Source organism: Pseudopipra pipra, chromosome 3, assembly GCF_036250125.1.
Source record: "Pseudopipra pipra isolate bDixPip1 chromosome 3, bDixPip1.hap1, whole genome shotgun sequence".
NCBI classification, from domain to species: Eukaryota; Metazoa; Chordata; class Aves; order Passeriformes; family Pipridae; genus Pseudopipra; species Pseudopipra pipra.
This window is the reverse complement of record NC_087551.1, coordinates 91817593-91832829: the sequence shown is the minus strand read 5'-3', so window position 1 is coordinate 91832829 and position 15237 is coordinate 91817593. Positions and strand designations below refer to the sequence as shown.

At 37.2% G+C, this 15237-nt stretch overlaps 1 protein-coding gene across 2 annotated transcripts in view; it reads right to left on the bottom strand.

The window, feature by feature from the left end:
• Nucleotides 1-945: 945 nt before the first annotated feature.
• The window catches only part of BMP5 (bone morphogenetic protein 5), a 56074-nt gene continuing 41782 nt past the window's right edge, over nucleotides 946-15237 (bottom strand). For both annotated transcript variants that reach the window (XM_064650312.1, XM_064650313.1), the window contains 3 exons: nucleotides 9089-9165; nucleotides 7132-7242; nucleotides 946-3282 (listed from right to left, as the gene is read on the bottom strand). In XM_064650312.1, the coding sequence (XP_064506382.1) occupies nucleotides 3133-3282; nucleotides 7132-7242; nucleotides 9089-9165 (338 nt within the window). In that variant the 3' untranslated portion in view covers nucleotides 946-3132. The remainder of the gene's footprint in view (nucleotides 3283-7131; nucleotides 7243-9088; nucleotides 9166-15237) is intronic.

Below are 15237 nucleotides of genomic sequence, written 5' to 3'. Positions count from 1 at the left end.
TGCGTACCTAATCACTCACACAAATGCATATTTACTTACACAGGCCATCGAAGAAGGAAGAGTCATGGTGTTGCTAAGGACATGTCAGTCAGGACAGTCCCTCAGACAGATGCAAAACAGAACAAACTATGATCATGGTTTTGTTTGAAGAGGTCCATGCCAATGTCTCTCCAAGATATCTTTAGCTGAGTCTTGTACTGATCAGATGTACTGCTATGTTGTCAGCTACCAGAAAGCTTTGTATAAATAATGTAACATTAATTCTGTACAGGGCTTATTCTTTTTCTCTGGTTTCCCAGTTGTTAAAGATGCAGAAAGCCTAAACAACTTTAAAAAGAACAAATATCTTGTGTCCTGAATGACAATGAATGGTCTTCATAACTAGAGAACAGCTTCATAACTACAGATATGGGTATATATTTGATATAATGATGTACACATTGCATTAAATATATGTGTATATATTATGCATAAATATCTATAAAATAACAGGCATTTGATAGGTTCAAGTAAAAGAACAAAAAGCCCTGTATTAGTTACTACTGAAGAAGAGCTTACCTGAACAAATTTGCATGAAAACACGCATATATTCACTTATCCAGAGCATGTAGAAGGTGTGGTACCACTGTCCTTCATTTCAAACAAAGGAGTGACCAGTTATGTATTTAGTGAGAATTTTAAAAACCATTTCTCCTTTCTAGTATATTTTGAGCAGAGTATTAGCACTTGGAGGTATCATTTGAAGGCATGATTTTTACCACTAGTGTAGATGTTTCACTATCTGCAGTTTAAGAAGTTACAATATAAAAGCAATTTTGCAAAATGTCTGTACTAAAAATGAACTGTAACAAAATTGGTGATCTCTTGCTTTTCACTTTAAAAGAATACATCAAGTCACTGCCATTTTGTCATGCATCTTAGAAGTAAAATCACAGCAGAGGAAAATGTTATTACAGGTTTATTATGTCTCAAAATATAGAAATATATTCCAACAGCATATTTTAAAGAATAATATAACAATAATCTTCAGCTTCTTAGTCTCAAAATGGTACACCATTATTTAAAAATATATTACTTAATGTACCCAAAATTTAATATCCATCAAATTCCATTCAGAATAAATTGAGTTCAAAAAAAGCATATCCGCCTACCCAATTTATAAAGAAACCAGTAAATTTTTGAAGACAACCCAGGAATCTAACCGTTCCAAAATGGTAATTCAGATGGAGACATATTTTGCCATACACCCTTGTGCATAATCTGCAACTAAATGTAGATATGTAGGTAATGCCAGTATAAAACAGAGATGGAAGTGTAAAATGGAACTGTTCTATTAAGAGGAAAGAGTTCCCAAGACTGAAATCAGGACTGCTAATTTATTTTCTTTTTTTAACTGAGTGTATGCATAAAAAGGATTTATGTATTACTCCAAAAGCAAGATAAAATAAATTAGTTTCTGCAAAAACGGCAGCTGCACATTCACATGCATACACACAGTCACACGCACACACTGATTTTTTCAGTTTGTAATAATCTGAGTTTTCTGAAATATATTTTAAATAACCAGAGAAGTCAGAGTTACATGAATAGACTGTCTAAGGAGAAACTGATATGTCCTATGCATTTTTTAGCAACTCTCTGAGAATGGTTTAAATGAAGCATTTTTAGTGAAGTCAATTCCTGATAAAAGCATATATTATAATTAGTCATGTAATAGAGAGAAAACAGAGTTTCTGTTTTCCCATTTTCATAACACTAAAACAAAGGAGTGTTCAAAGACATTGAATGTCCTTAATTCAAAATAAGCATGTATGTAGTGGTGGTGGAAATGTAATCTGTAACTGGTTATGCAATTCACAACCACAGGATTTGATTTGAGGCCAAAAATTTAGGGAGATTAAAAAGTTATTATATGGATTTAAGAATTATAACAAAGTTACAATAGTTAATGCAAAATAAAAGTAACAATATCCCACATTGAGTCTCATTATTTAAACTAATTCCCACCCGATAGAAAAGCAGATGAGACTGAAAATAGGCTGCAATTACCCAGTGCCTTGTTATGAAAGGTGTTTTTCATCTTTTTCTGAAAACAGCCACCACTAGGGACATGACTTTTGATTAAAGAAGTGACAATTGCATACCCAATGCCTTCCCTCACACACTCACAAAACACATCCAGAAGTAGGAGCTAAATAAAGCAAAGCTCTTCCATACTGCATCTTCTGTATATTTTGTGTATATAGTGTATATACTGTGTATATAATGGGAAGGATTGTGTGGTTTTTGTTTGATTTTACCTTGTGGTGCTATTATAAAAATACTTGCCAGAGCAGTGTAGTAGATAAGAGACTCATATGATTAGAGGTAAGAATGTTGTAGTTCAATTTTTAGTGTTAACTTGGAAAGTCCTAGATAAAGGCAAGAGTCTGTCTACACGGAATTTCCGAAGCCTGGAGCCTTTTGCAAACTCTGCAGCTCACAAGCCAAAAAGTAACATACTCCTCCAGTTACACTCATTTTGTTAAAGAAAATAGTTACAACAATTATGTGCAATTTTTTCACTTCTATTTTCTATCTACTATTTATTTACTTAAGCACTGTTCAACATTTCACTTTTTCTAATGGAGCAGAACTTCTAAAAGAAAAAATATGTTTAGTCGAGCAGTTTTGTTTAGTTTTTTTTCCCTGTGTCTTTTTCTAAATAAATACCTCGCCACAGTTTTCATTGGCACAATATGATCAAATGTATTTTAGTTCCTTTAACAATACAAAGCCGTTACAGAAGTTCTGGAGTTTCTAGTTTTAAAAAATTCTGTACAAAGGCTTTACCTTAAAATATTGAAACAGAATGAAACAGATTTCAGCATGGCCCATTGAAAAACTAGTTTGTGAACTTCTACTGCATGGTGAGGCGACCCATAAAATAAACGGTTCTGAAATTTTGCTCATACAAAAGAAACTATATACTTTTAAATAAATAAAAGCTACTATATACATTATACTGTACAATTAAATGAGAGATGACATGAAATGGAATAAATTTAGGCCTGCCTTTTCATCAGCAAGGCTCATATCTTGACTTTATTACAATTTTGAATAAACCCCTCTGCTTTAGATTATCTTTTTATTCTAGTGGCAGCCACATGAACGCACCACCATATTCCTGTATTTTTTTAAAATAACATTGGAACTGTCATCAAAGTAGAGCACGGAGATTGCGTTCAGTTTTGTTGGTGCACAGCATGGCTTCGGTACATGATCAGGGAACATCAAGTGAACCTGAAAGATAGATAAATACATAGCTCATATATCAAACAGAGAGGTACAAGGACAACATCAGTGGAAAACATGTCTTTGCAATTCAGAGAAGGCTGTGGTCACAAATTTTCCCTGGTTAGCAACTTTAAAGCACAGCTTACCTCCAGAGCATTGCTCTGATTTCAATTGCATGGGCAGAGTTATACAATAAAAGCAGATGGAGAGATAAATGAGGAGAAGTGGCCAAGACAGAAAGTTGGTTTTCAGATGAAATTTAGAAAAGAGTTGGAGCTAGGCAGCTGCTCAGGAAACATTTAAACATATTGTGCGTACCATCTTTGGGGAGGACAGTGCTTAACATGAAGCAAAGGCTCAAGCCCTGAGTCTCACCACGACCCAAGCATGTGCAAAAAAATGCTTTCCTGTGTTGGGATCTCAGCATGGAGGAAAATCTGTTGCAGACAGCAAAGGCTGTGCAGGCAAAGGCTCTGGAACTGTTTTCAGCCTATGAAATGGTAAGATATGTGCTCTTAGACAGTATGAATGCATTTTAGGATCTTATCTACATATCAGTGGATCCAATTCTACTTCCACTGAAGTAAAAATCAATTCATAAGGTGGGTGCCAGCTGGACAAAATGTCTGGGGAAAGAGCTGAGGAAGAAAAGTCTTTGTGTTCTCTAGGCTGAATTATATCAATGAAAGGTTAAAGAGAAGGAAAAGAGTTTTGAACAGCATCCCAGAACGAACAAGATCTAGTGGAAATATCTGAAAATGGGGGAAATACAAGTTCTTTGTACTTTAAAGAAGGTTGAATGTAATATTCTACACATGCTGAAGACTTGGAAACTGGGAAGGCCAGAGAAGAGGGAGTTGTAATAGAGAGGGCAAGAGATTATTAAGGCATGGATGAAGACTTCAGCAGTAATAGGTTTCATTTGTATGTTAAGTCTTTGTAAATCTGTTAGAGCCATCTGTCTTGCAGTGATATAAGCTCAGAGCCTTTGCCAGACAACAGAGAACAGTCTATCAGGAAACAATTTTTACATAACTGTTACCATGAGAAGGTCTTTTGAAATGAGCAATAATAAATCCTGAAGTAGCAGTTTAGTAAAGGTTTAGACACACACTTAAAAATGGTTTAACAAATGAGCAGCAAAGCACTGGAGAAAAGAATGATTGTGCCTCATCCAGGCAGATGTTTGCCCTGTCATAAATCCTGGTTCCACCAGCCTCTGCCACCCCAGCTGGAAGCTCCGTGGCCCCGCTAACCATGGCAGTGATGGTCACAGGCTTTTCAAGTGATTGTTAGCTACAAATTCAGCACGAGCCAACCTGCTGATCCACTGCCTCTCATGACCAGGAAGTTAGTGCGTCTCCTGAGCCTGATCTGAGGGTGATGAAGAAAGCTTATAGAACACATTAAATGCAGCCTATCTTGTATTTATATGGATCTGTATCATCTGTTTGCCTAAGTTCAGCTAAGAAAAAAGGAGAGAGAGAGGTACTGGCCTAGCATTTCTCCCATTCTTTTTACAAAAGAAAATAAAAAAAGAGTCAGCAAAGTTTGGAGGGGTACCAAGGAACAATCATTTCCCAACCCAAAAAATGGGCTTTTTCAGAATGGTGTAATCAGTATGGCCAGGAGATGAATACGTTTAGATTAGGGTGGGGTGTATGAATAATTGTTTCCCAAACCATCCCCATGTGCACACCTTGTGTAAATCTGAATTTTGTATAATTTAAACCAGAAAGCATTCAACTACTGTTATCTCATCTAATTTATGTGCAGCTAAAATTTAATTAGCCTCATGATTTTTTGGCTGCACAACTGAATGCATGTACTGTACATGCATAGGGAGACACAATTCCAAAAAGACCATAATAATGGGAAAAATTTGACTATCCAATTTAAAAAATAGGACAAACTACACACATTTCTTAACAACTGGAAATTAATCATTTTTGGACACAAAAGACACATAATAGAAACTAACGTTGGGCCAATTCTTATTTAACAGTCCATAATTGCAGGAGGGAACTCTAACCAGGGGATCTCACTGATATTGGCAACTTTTCTGGACAATGTTTACATAATGCTAAACTATTGCTTTACTGGCCTATTTCTTTTTATCTCTGAACTGTTCTTCATTGTCTCCTAAACACACTGCTGTATTCCTTGCCAACTGGCATTTTCTGTTTCCTTTCACCTGAACCCTTTAACACACTTCTATTTATTTCCAGCCTGACATTTTCCCTTCTTTTTATAAATCTTGCTGACTTGAATTCTGATATAGAAGAATAATGTTGCATTGGTGGCTGGACTTGGAAAGGGTGAGTAAACAAAAGCTGAATGGAAAGGAAAAGGTCTCATCATATGATGAGTTTTTAAAAATGTCCCTGTCATAGAATCATAGAATCAACCGGGTTGGATAAGATCTCTGAGATCATCAAGTCCAACCCTTGATCCAACACAGTCGTGGTTACTAGACCATGGCACTAAGTGCCACATCCAGTCTCATCTTAAAGACCTCCAGGAGCGGCAAATCCACCACTTCCCCGGGCACCACATTCCAATGTCTGATTGCTCTCTCTGTAAAAAATTTCTTCCTAATATTCAACCTGCTAGAAACACTTGACGATTTTCACAAACAGAATTTGGTTTCTCTCAGAAAGATATCAAACTTCATTTTTGTTTATTTGCTTTTTTGTTTTTGGGATTTTTTTTGGTGTGGGGATTAAATTTGACGGGGGTTTTGGGGTGATGTCCCGGGACGGTAGTAACTGCACTCCTTTCTGAAGGAGGAAAGGTTTTTAAGGCCCAGATTTTTTATGTGAAAATCAAAGAAAAAGATCATCTTCCATGGACAGATCTGTCAGCATAATCCGATGGTCAGGATACTTTGCTATTATCAGTTTATATCAGAGGGAGCTTTAAACCCATGTTTCTCTAACTGCAGTTGAGTATCTTGACCTTTCCAGAAACAAATTAGAGATGGCAACCCTTTCCTGTTCTGATTTTGTACTGCTGCTCCCTCCTTGTTTATTATCCCTCATTCCTCTGCTTCTTAATCATTCTGCTAATACCAATGCTAATACCAGTTCTTCAGCCAGCATAGGTGAAAAATCAATTTTTGACCAAACCAACCAGACTTCAGCCTCACAGCATTACATTTAGGCATAGTCTAAAGGTCATGATTTCTGTAGCTGAATGCTGCCAGGGTAGAGGAGGCCTAGCCAGCTGCCTCAACTAAGATCATCTTTTTGGCTGCTTTTGTTGAGGCACAGGAGAAAACATAAGAAAAAGCAGAGGCAGAAAGCTGGCTGTGAATCCCCTTTTACATGTACCAGGCTGAGCAAGAGATCCAAACACACTTATTTTTAAATTGAATTTATAAGCCAGGCATGCCTGAACACAATTTCTTACATGCAAATGCATCTGTTTGCAAAGCTTCACATTAAATTACAGTGTAAGTATCTCTGCCAACAGTTGACAACAAAGGTCCACAGAGTGGCCAAGTGTCATCATTTCTGGAAAGTATAGCATGTAGATGTTAACATTGGCGTTCAACAAGCTGAAAAACTCTTGGAAGTCAGACCAGGGAGCCCCTTTGTTCCCAACGATTCTCCAGTAACATGACACAGTACTCTCACGTGTAATCGCATTTAAAATGGAGGGGGAACCTGCCACACAGGCCACTCGGAGCAGCTCATCCTCTTCCCAACATAATCATCAATGCATGTTTCCAAAATGGGTTATCATTTACCCAGAAACAATCAAAATTCAATAGTAGTAAACAAAAGAGTCAGACCCTGAGCAAAGACACTAACAACTGCATAATAAGCAACTACAACATAGGCAGAGGCATACCAGAGTCTGAACAATGGCGTGGTTTGTTGCGTTCATGTGGGCATTGAGGGGGAAAGAACACTCTCCATCACAGTAGAATGCAGCGTAGCCCTCTGGTGCAATAATCCAATCCTAAAACAAGAGCAAATAGATCCAGTCAATAATTTTTTTCTCACTGAGAATTTGGAACTATATCAAACTAAGACTTGTTCAATGACAAAAGGAACTTCAGAAGGTGGCATGTGAAACAACTTTTTTTTTTAAAGTAATTGCTTTGTTCATGCAGAACAGAGATGAAAATTAAATTAAACTTAAAAATCCGTACTGAATACCAGCTAATGAGACCATAAGGGGAATTAAAGATCAAAATACATTTGTAGAATACTTTTCCTCCCAAACCAAAAATCTTGAGCATTTCTTGGTGCAACAAAAGTAATTAAAATGCATTCTCTTCCTTCAGCATATTCAATACCATTAACTGTATTATTACATGAAACTGAGGGTTGCTAGTAATTACGTGTTGGCATGTCAATGAATCATGTATTTTGAATGTTTCTAGCAACACAGTATGGGCAAAAGACCACAAGAGGGAAAATATTTTAAAATGTTAATGAAAGTTGTGTGTTTAGTTTGCTGAATTACTCCTTTGCCAGGTAATGAAAGTGCTGCAGGAAGGACAGAGAGGATCAGGTACCTACTTCCTGGGGTTTGTATCTTTTTTTTTTTGTACGTCATTTCACCCTGGGTTTCACTGATCAAATACTGTACAGTGTAGCTTTGGCTTTCCAGCTGAAACTTTTAACTCTTAAGGTACTTTTTGGGATAAAAATATATTTTCTTTTCTCTATGGCCACCTTGGCCACTATGGCCACTCATCTGAGAACCTTGCACATTTTGGAGCATATCAGAATTTACTGTTTAGAAAAATTAAAAAGCTGTTGATATCTTTAAAAAAATCTGTGATCTACAGAGACATAATGTCTTGCTTGTTCAGTAGCCTGAGTTCAATACCACAAGCCTGCTCTGTGGCCCTGGATGGGGTTATTATGCTTTGAAGACTTCAGAAAACAGCCTCTGCCTGCTTCTTCAGGCTGCTGTGAGGATAAATACACTACAAAATATCAGATAGGATAATAAGGCCATATGAGAATCTGAGCTAGATACATAAAGGATGAGCTGCCACCAAAGAGATAGCATACTTTTTCTCCTCATAGACTTCTGCTCCTGGAGAGTTGTTTTAAAATAATTCAGAGAAATGTGAAATGCAAAGACAGCCATCTCTGAATTCTTGCCTACATATGCAATATGTCTAGGTTATAGGTTGCTGATGGCCTTCTTGTTCTTTCTTTATAGAGAGTTCCTTGCTTTCTGGAAAAAAAACCTAGATCGATGTCTATTTTCTTTTCTTGTAATGCCCCTCCTCTGACTTCATGACCTTTTACTACATTTTTTTTTTGTTACTGTATGGCAGGATTCCCCAGTTTTCTCCAGAAATTATATAAAATTAGCTATGGTGTTATGAAGACCACTGAGCAGTGATCCAGGATTTACTTCCCTAAGGATTCTACCCCAGTGAAATCTCTCTGACCTGCAGTAGACAGCACTAAACCAGGTTGAATTCAAGCACAAATTAAAAAAGTTGCATTACTTTTTGGTAATGGGTAATGGGTATTTTGGTTTCATTTACTGCAGATTCATTCATATCTTGAGTAATAGTTCAAATTTGTCTTTATGTGAATGAATCCAGATCATAAAGCCACAAATGTATGCAATATCTTTGAGAGAACAGCTAAAAAAGGTAAAGAGATAGTGAGTGATAGCAATACTGATAGGGATTTGTTACAAGATGCATTTAAAGAATTTGTCTCTCATCAGTGATATACCAATTACCAGAAAGAGAACAGGGTGTAAATAATGGGGGACTGTAAAATAGATAGTCCCAATTGGAACTGATAGGAAAAAGCATTTATACTCATACCTGCCATCCTAAGTCTCGGAAGCTCACATAAAGTTCATGTTTCTTACATGCTTGCTTTTGCTCGCTTGTGTTATAATCTACAGGAAGAAAATAACATTAATAAATTTTTTAGAAGCATTGCTAGAACTGACAAGATTTAACTATTTTTGAGATGCTGACCAAACTGTACAAAGGAAATAAAAACCATACTGTCATTTATATTCCTAGGGTTGGTTGTAAAGGTGATGTTTACTTGGACATGCAGAATGAACACAGGCAGATTGATATAATTTGTGTACACAGGCAAAATAAGAAATACAGCACTAGGGGAAAAAGGTTTACATGATGTCTTTTTGCTGGCTAGCTGCGTAAGACCTCTGATAATATGCACACAGGTAACCAAAGAGGACAAGGAAGAGCCTGATCCACGATATGGGGAAGTCATCTGTATGCTGGCACAGTTTTAATTGCCAGGTTAAGAAAGTAGCCCAATTCAAAAGATAAATTAACAATGATAAAAATTGTCCTGAAACAACAGAATCTCCCAAAGTTTGTAATTTAAACACATAATAGGACATTTCATATGCCTTCATTTTTTACCATATTTTCTGGAAATATTTGCTACTTGATGATCTTTAGTTGGTAATACTAATGTAAACAAGTAGATTAACAGGTGCTTTTTAAAGGACTGAAAGTTTCTGCACTGTCAGAGACGTGTCAGGATAGGACACAGAGAACCTTCCCTACGTGCTTCTCCACGACAATCGTAATCCTGGAGAAATTCTAGTACTTGTTCCTTACTGCTCCTTAGTAATAGGAAAGGAAGGGAACAGGGTCATGCCTTCATCACATTATCACCACAGAGCTGGTTTATAGAGCTATTCAAGTGATGCCATAACTGAGGTATGCAATAGAGCAGGGAGTACAGGCTGTCTCCTCCGTTTCCAATTAAAGAATGCTTAAAGTGAATTTTTTGGACCAAAATAACCATTCTGGAAAGAAAAAAAGTTCACCAAAAAAATTCACAACAACAAGAAAAAGCAAACAAACAAAATCCCATAAGACCCAAGCAAACAAGGAAGACATGAAAAAAGAAACAAAGTCTTCAGTTCCAGGAAAAGACATTTCTTTAGGAACATTTTTTTTAACATTATAAGCCCTGAGGCTGGAATGGGAACGTCTCTGAAATTATCCTGAAAAATTTCAGGATATTTAAGAGATAGAGGTCTTTTCTCACATAAAATGAAAGGAAGGGAGTTCTACAGACTGTGAGATAACTTATGTAGTTCTTCACTATCCTTATGGAAAACTCTTCCAAATATACAGCCTAAAGGAACTTTTCTGCAAATTTGACAACTCCTTCTCCTCAGCTGTCCTGATCTCTTCTTTCATTGCTTCTCTGGGTTCTCTTCAGCTTCTCTATGCCTTTCCGAAGATGTGATGACCACAACTGAACACAGTGCCAAATTAAGTAAAGTAGTTATTTCATATTATTTCCAGATTGTTTTCTAGTAGTATAACCCAGAATAGGAATTTTGCAGCAAAACCACACTGTCAAATGGTGAGCTTCAGAATCTTTTTTTATATATTCCTGCCTAGTCACCTTAATAGTCTGTTGTAGTTGTACAAATCAATGAATAAAAAGCAGATTTTGGGGGTGAGGATGTTGATGACACCAGCAGCGTGATGGGGCTGCAGCAAACATAGTACAGTACAGTCAAGATTCTGAGGAATGACATCAACAAGAGCATTGCAACCCATTGCAAGTCAGGCAAGTATGGCACGAAGCCACTGTGGCTGACTAGAAAACTCTTGACTGAACTCAAATTCAAATGAAGCAAAAGTAATGTGAAATCAGGACGAACTACACAGAAAAAATATAGACACATTGCCTGGGCATGGAGGGACAGATATTAGGAAAGCTAAAGCTTAGCCGGAGTTGAAACTCGTGAGGTCATCAAGAAGTACCTCTATAGGCACATTCATAACAAAAAGAAAGCATAAGAAAAATACAGATTTGTGTTCAGTAGAGTGCAGGACCTAGTGATAAGGACTCAAAAAGGTTAAGGTACTCAATGACTTCGTCTCGTTTTTTACTCGCAAGATTCGCCCTTAGGACTTCTGAGTCTCTGACCCTAGTGGCTGAAGTTCTATCCATAGTAAAGGAAATAGAGTTAGGAATTAGTTAAACAATCAAGATACATGAGTCCGTGTAAACAGAAAGGATGAATTTCAGGGTGGGGAATGAGCTGACCAACCTCATTGCAAAGTCACTTCCTGCCATTTTTGAGTGTTCATACGCTGGAGGATTTTTCCAATTATTCAAAATGGAAAATGTCACACCCATCTTCAAGAAGGCCAATCAGCTTAACCTCAGTTTCTGGGAAGTTTGTGGAAAAAATTCTTGTGGAAACTGTGTCCAGGCACATGAAGAACAAGAAGGTGTTTGGGAACAGTCAGCATGAATTTACTAGTTCAAACTCTGCCTTACCAACCTCACTGTTTTCTGTGATGGGCTGACAAGTTTTGTGGGCTTTTGAAGAGCCCTGGGTATTGTTTCCTGTGTTTTTAGGAAGGTTTTGGATATGGTCTCCCACAATATCCTAGAGTCAAATTGGTCAATCCAATCAATAACTTGGGATAGGTAAGACTATACTGGATGGAAACTTGTCTAGGCTGCTGGGCTCAAAGGGCTGGTGTCAGTGGTACAAAGTCTGCTTGGCAGCCGGTTGCTAGGGGTCGGTACTGATGCCAGTACTGACTAACGTCTTTGTTAGTAACTTGGACAATAGAATAGAGTGTGTTCTCTGCAAGTTAACAGAGGATACGAGGTCTGGGAGGAGTGCTGAATCATCCAAATTACCAATAAAAGGTAAAAGATTCATAAGAGATTCAACAAGATGTCACTCAAAATACCCACACAAATTTTTCTCTTATTGATAACGTGCTCTTTGAATAGGCTTTTTCTTTGTTTTTTAAACAGTCTGTGTTCCTACTTTCTGTTGAATACACATAGGCCCCAATACGACTCCCAAAATTGTGTCAAAAGCTGTCCACAAGTCAAGATATGTCCATTTGTAGTACTAAATAACCATCAGGGATATTAAGTTAGGCTTTCTAATCTATAATACCTCAAACCCTCATCCTTTTTTAAAGATGAACACTTCATTCTTTCCTATGGTATTTTCCTAGCCCTTCAATGACAGTCATTAAAGGATCTCTGCAGACAGCTGCCATCTCAGATAATCTCAGTTGTCCCAGGTCGTGCTGAGTCAAAATATACACCCGCATCCCATGGGAGTTCTGTGTCTTTCTGGAGTAGCAATCAGAAGGAACACAGGATGCCCTAAGAAATCACAAGTTTTCAAAAATCCGTATGTCTTTAATATAACGAAAACCCCTAAATCATACTTTGTTCTGAGTTGCCTGTATAATCCAGCATGTTCTGTAAACACACTAGAAGTAAGGTGAAGGTAATCAAAAGTAAAGGAACTTTAGCTTTAGAAAAACAGAACTGTGTTTCACTGAAAATTCTTTATGAGGATCTATACACTCATTTTAACTAATATCAGTGCTCATAGGAAGTAAATATTGAGCTTTTCCCTCTCAATTATTAGTGGGAATTTAAAGTTCATACATATAGAACACAAGTCACTTTGTAAAAAAAACTGTGACTAAAAAATGTGGAAAAGATATGCATGTGAGAAAGTCAGAAAACTCACAATCTGGTTTTAGATAGCACCCAAGCAGGCAAACAAATGAAAGCTGAAGATTTTGCTTTTGCCAGCTTTCTCTGTTACGACATTTTTTTATTTGAGAACACGTACAGACGTTTTAGTGCCAGGATGTAACATAAGTCCCTACACTTACAGGAGAAAGTCTGAATAATAAATATGTAAGTCATTGCACAGATGTCACCATTGTCTTGATACTCTGGATCATTTAAATATAGGTTAACTAGCAGTGGATGAGTAGTCACAGCAGAACACCTGATAAAATGGTCTGCGTATACAGACTGTAAGCCATCTAACGAAGCCACCTATGAAGAAAGTGACGCTTCCTTGAATTCTATCTTTCATATAAGACAAATTTTGTGTGTAATGTAACATTTCATGTAAGTATCAAATGTGACATTTATAATAGGATCTGATGCCAAGGATTCAATTTCACGTACTGTAGCTTCAAGGCCCATATGCTTATTCTGTGAAGAATCAGAACTGTAGGCTATTGTGACCTAGAAAATACTGTTCTTCAGCTATTCAGGGACTGCAGTTGGAATCCAAGCCCCTGCATAGTAGGAAGAGCTGTGGAAGGAGGGCAAGAAAATATATATATAAGAAGTTTCAAGAGGACTTTTTTGCAGGGAAAATAGAGGCATGTAAACATACCAATATATATTATTCCAAAGTACTACATTTTTAATTAATTAGTGTGACATAAATCAATAAAATACAGGAAATGTAGACTTAAATATTGTTTTCTGGTTTTATCTCACTGCATTATGAACAAAAATTATGTAGCTTTGTTTTGCATTTTCCTGGTGTAAGTCAATATTCAGTATTTAAATCTGGATATTCTCTAGTGCCCAATTACGCTGTAACTCTTTTTACAAAAGGTTAAAAAAATTAAAATTAAGCCAACTTTGGTGTTAAGGAAGAGCTATGTCATGTCCTTTGGGAATGAGTTGTCTAGTTTTGGTTTGGGTTTTTAATAATTTTTTTTTCTACAGTTTGACAAAAATAAAACTGGGCAAATAATAATCAGTTCAATCCTCTGTGCACAGCAGGCAGTTGGAGTCTGAATGTTAAGATTAATTCTGTCTGTCTTTATACTGCATTGAGGTCATCTTCTCTTGAAGTTCTTAGCAACACAAGGATGCTGATTTTATGACTCTGCATGTTCATGAATAATTCAAAAATTGTCTTGTCCATTGGAAGGGAAGAGCTCAGTTGCCCAGTGGAGCTTTTTTTTTTTTTTAATGTGCTCAGAATACAGTAAAGCTAATTGCTGAGGTCCAAGAACTTAAAAAAGAAAAAGGCAAAATACAAAAGGCAGGAGGCAAAAGGAAGATGACAGAAGGCAAGGGCAAAAGAGGAAAAAAAAAGAGGAGAAAAAGGGGGGAAACCCTCAAGAAACAGAAAATTAAGAAGAAAAAAAGCAGGAAGAAAATGAAGACATGACTTCATAGTGAAGTTGAGATTGATGCATAGAGAGAGGTATAACCAAAGCCTGTGACATACAAATGATAACACACCTATCTGGGTCTGACTACGTAACCTCTGGCTTTATAAGTGAGCATTTTTCACTGTCAACATCTGTCTTACATGCTGTAGGTACATGATTATGGAACAAGCTTGGAAAAAAATTACCTCCATCACACAGTGACCTTTGCCCATCATTGTGTCTTTTGTGTCAAGTGTCTTGCATCAGGGAGAGAATAAGAATTGAATGTAGTCTATTGAATCTCCCATAAAGATGATGGCCAGAATTCTTTGGTCTTTTTCCCAAAAACTTTTGCATTTAAATATGAAGGGATGAAAACATACTTTTGAAGTGCTGCTCATTACTGGAAGCTGTAGAGAACTTGGAGAATTAGCCTTCTCTCACAAACCTGAAGGGATGCAGCGTATCCCCCACTTCCTGGGGCTTGTGAAGAGGAGGTAAAGGGCATAGCTTTTCTCTGATAGCAGGGTCTCCACATGGAGCCTGTAAAGACTCAATGATTGGAGTAATAAGAACATGTTCTCTATATCTTTTTTGCACACTGGAGCATCTGGATAGAATCTGTACATTGCCTTTGTAGCTTTCAGCAGGCTTATCCACAGTATTTAAAGAGTACTGTTGCAATAGCTGTTAAAAGGAAAAGTGTTGTAAATCACTTGGTGTGTGAAAAGTCCCATCAATGATCATTAGCAGTACTCAAATAAAAGAAATTTGTTGATTTGCGATATGGAGATTGTTGAGGCAAACTGCAAGGCAGGAGCATGGAAGCTGATTTGCCATGGTGCAGGACCTACACCTCCAAGAAGTTTTGCTGCAGAGAATGTTGCCATTTGAGACTGTAGTGACTCACCTACCGTCAGCTTTGCCATCTATTCCAGCCTGTCCATATCTTGCTGCCTCCTCCAGTCAGAGGTCAATGTCCCTGATTTTGATGCAACTCCATATGC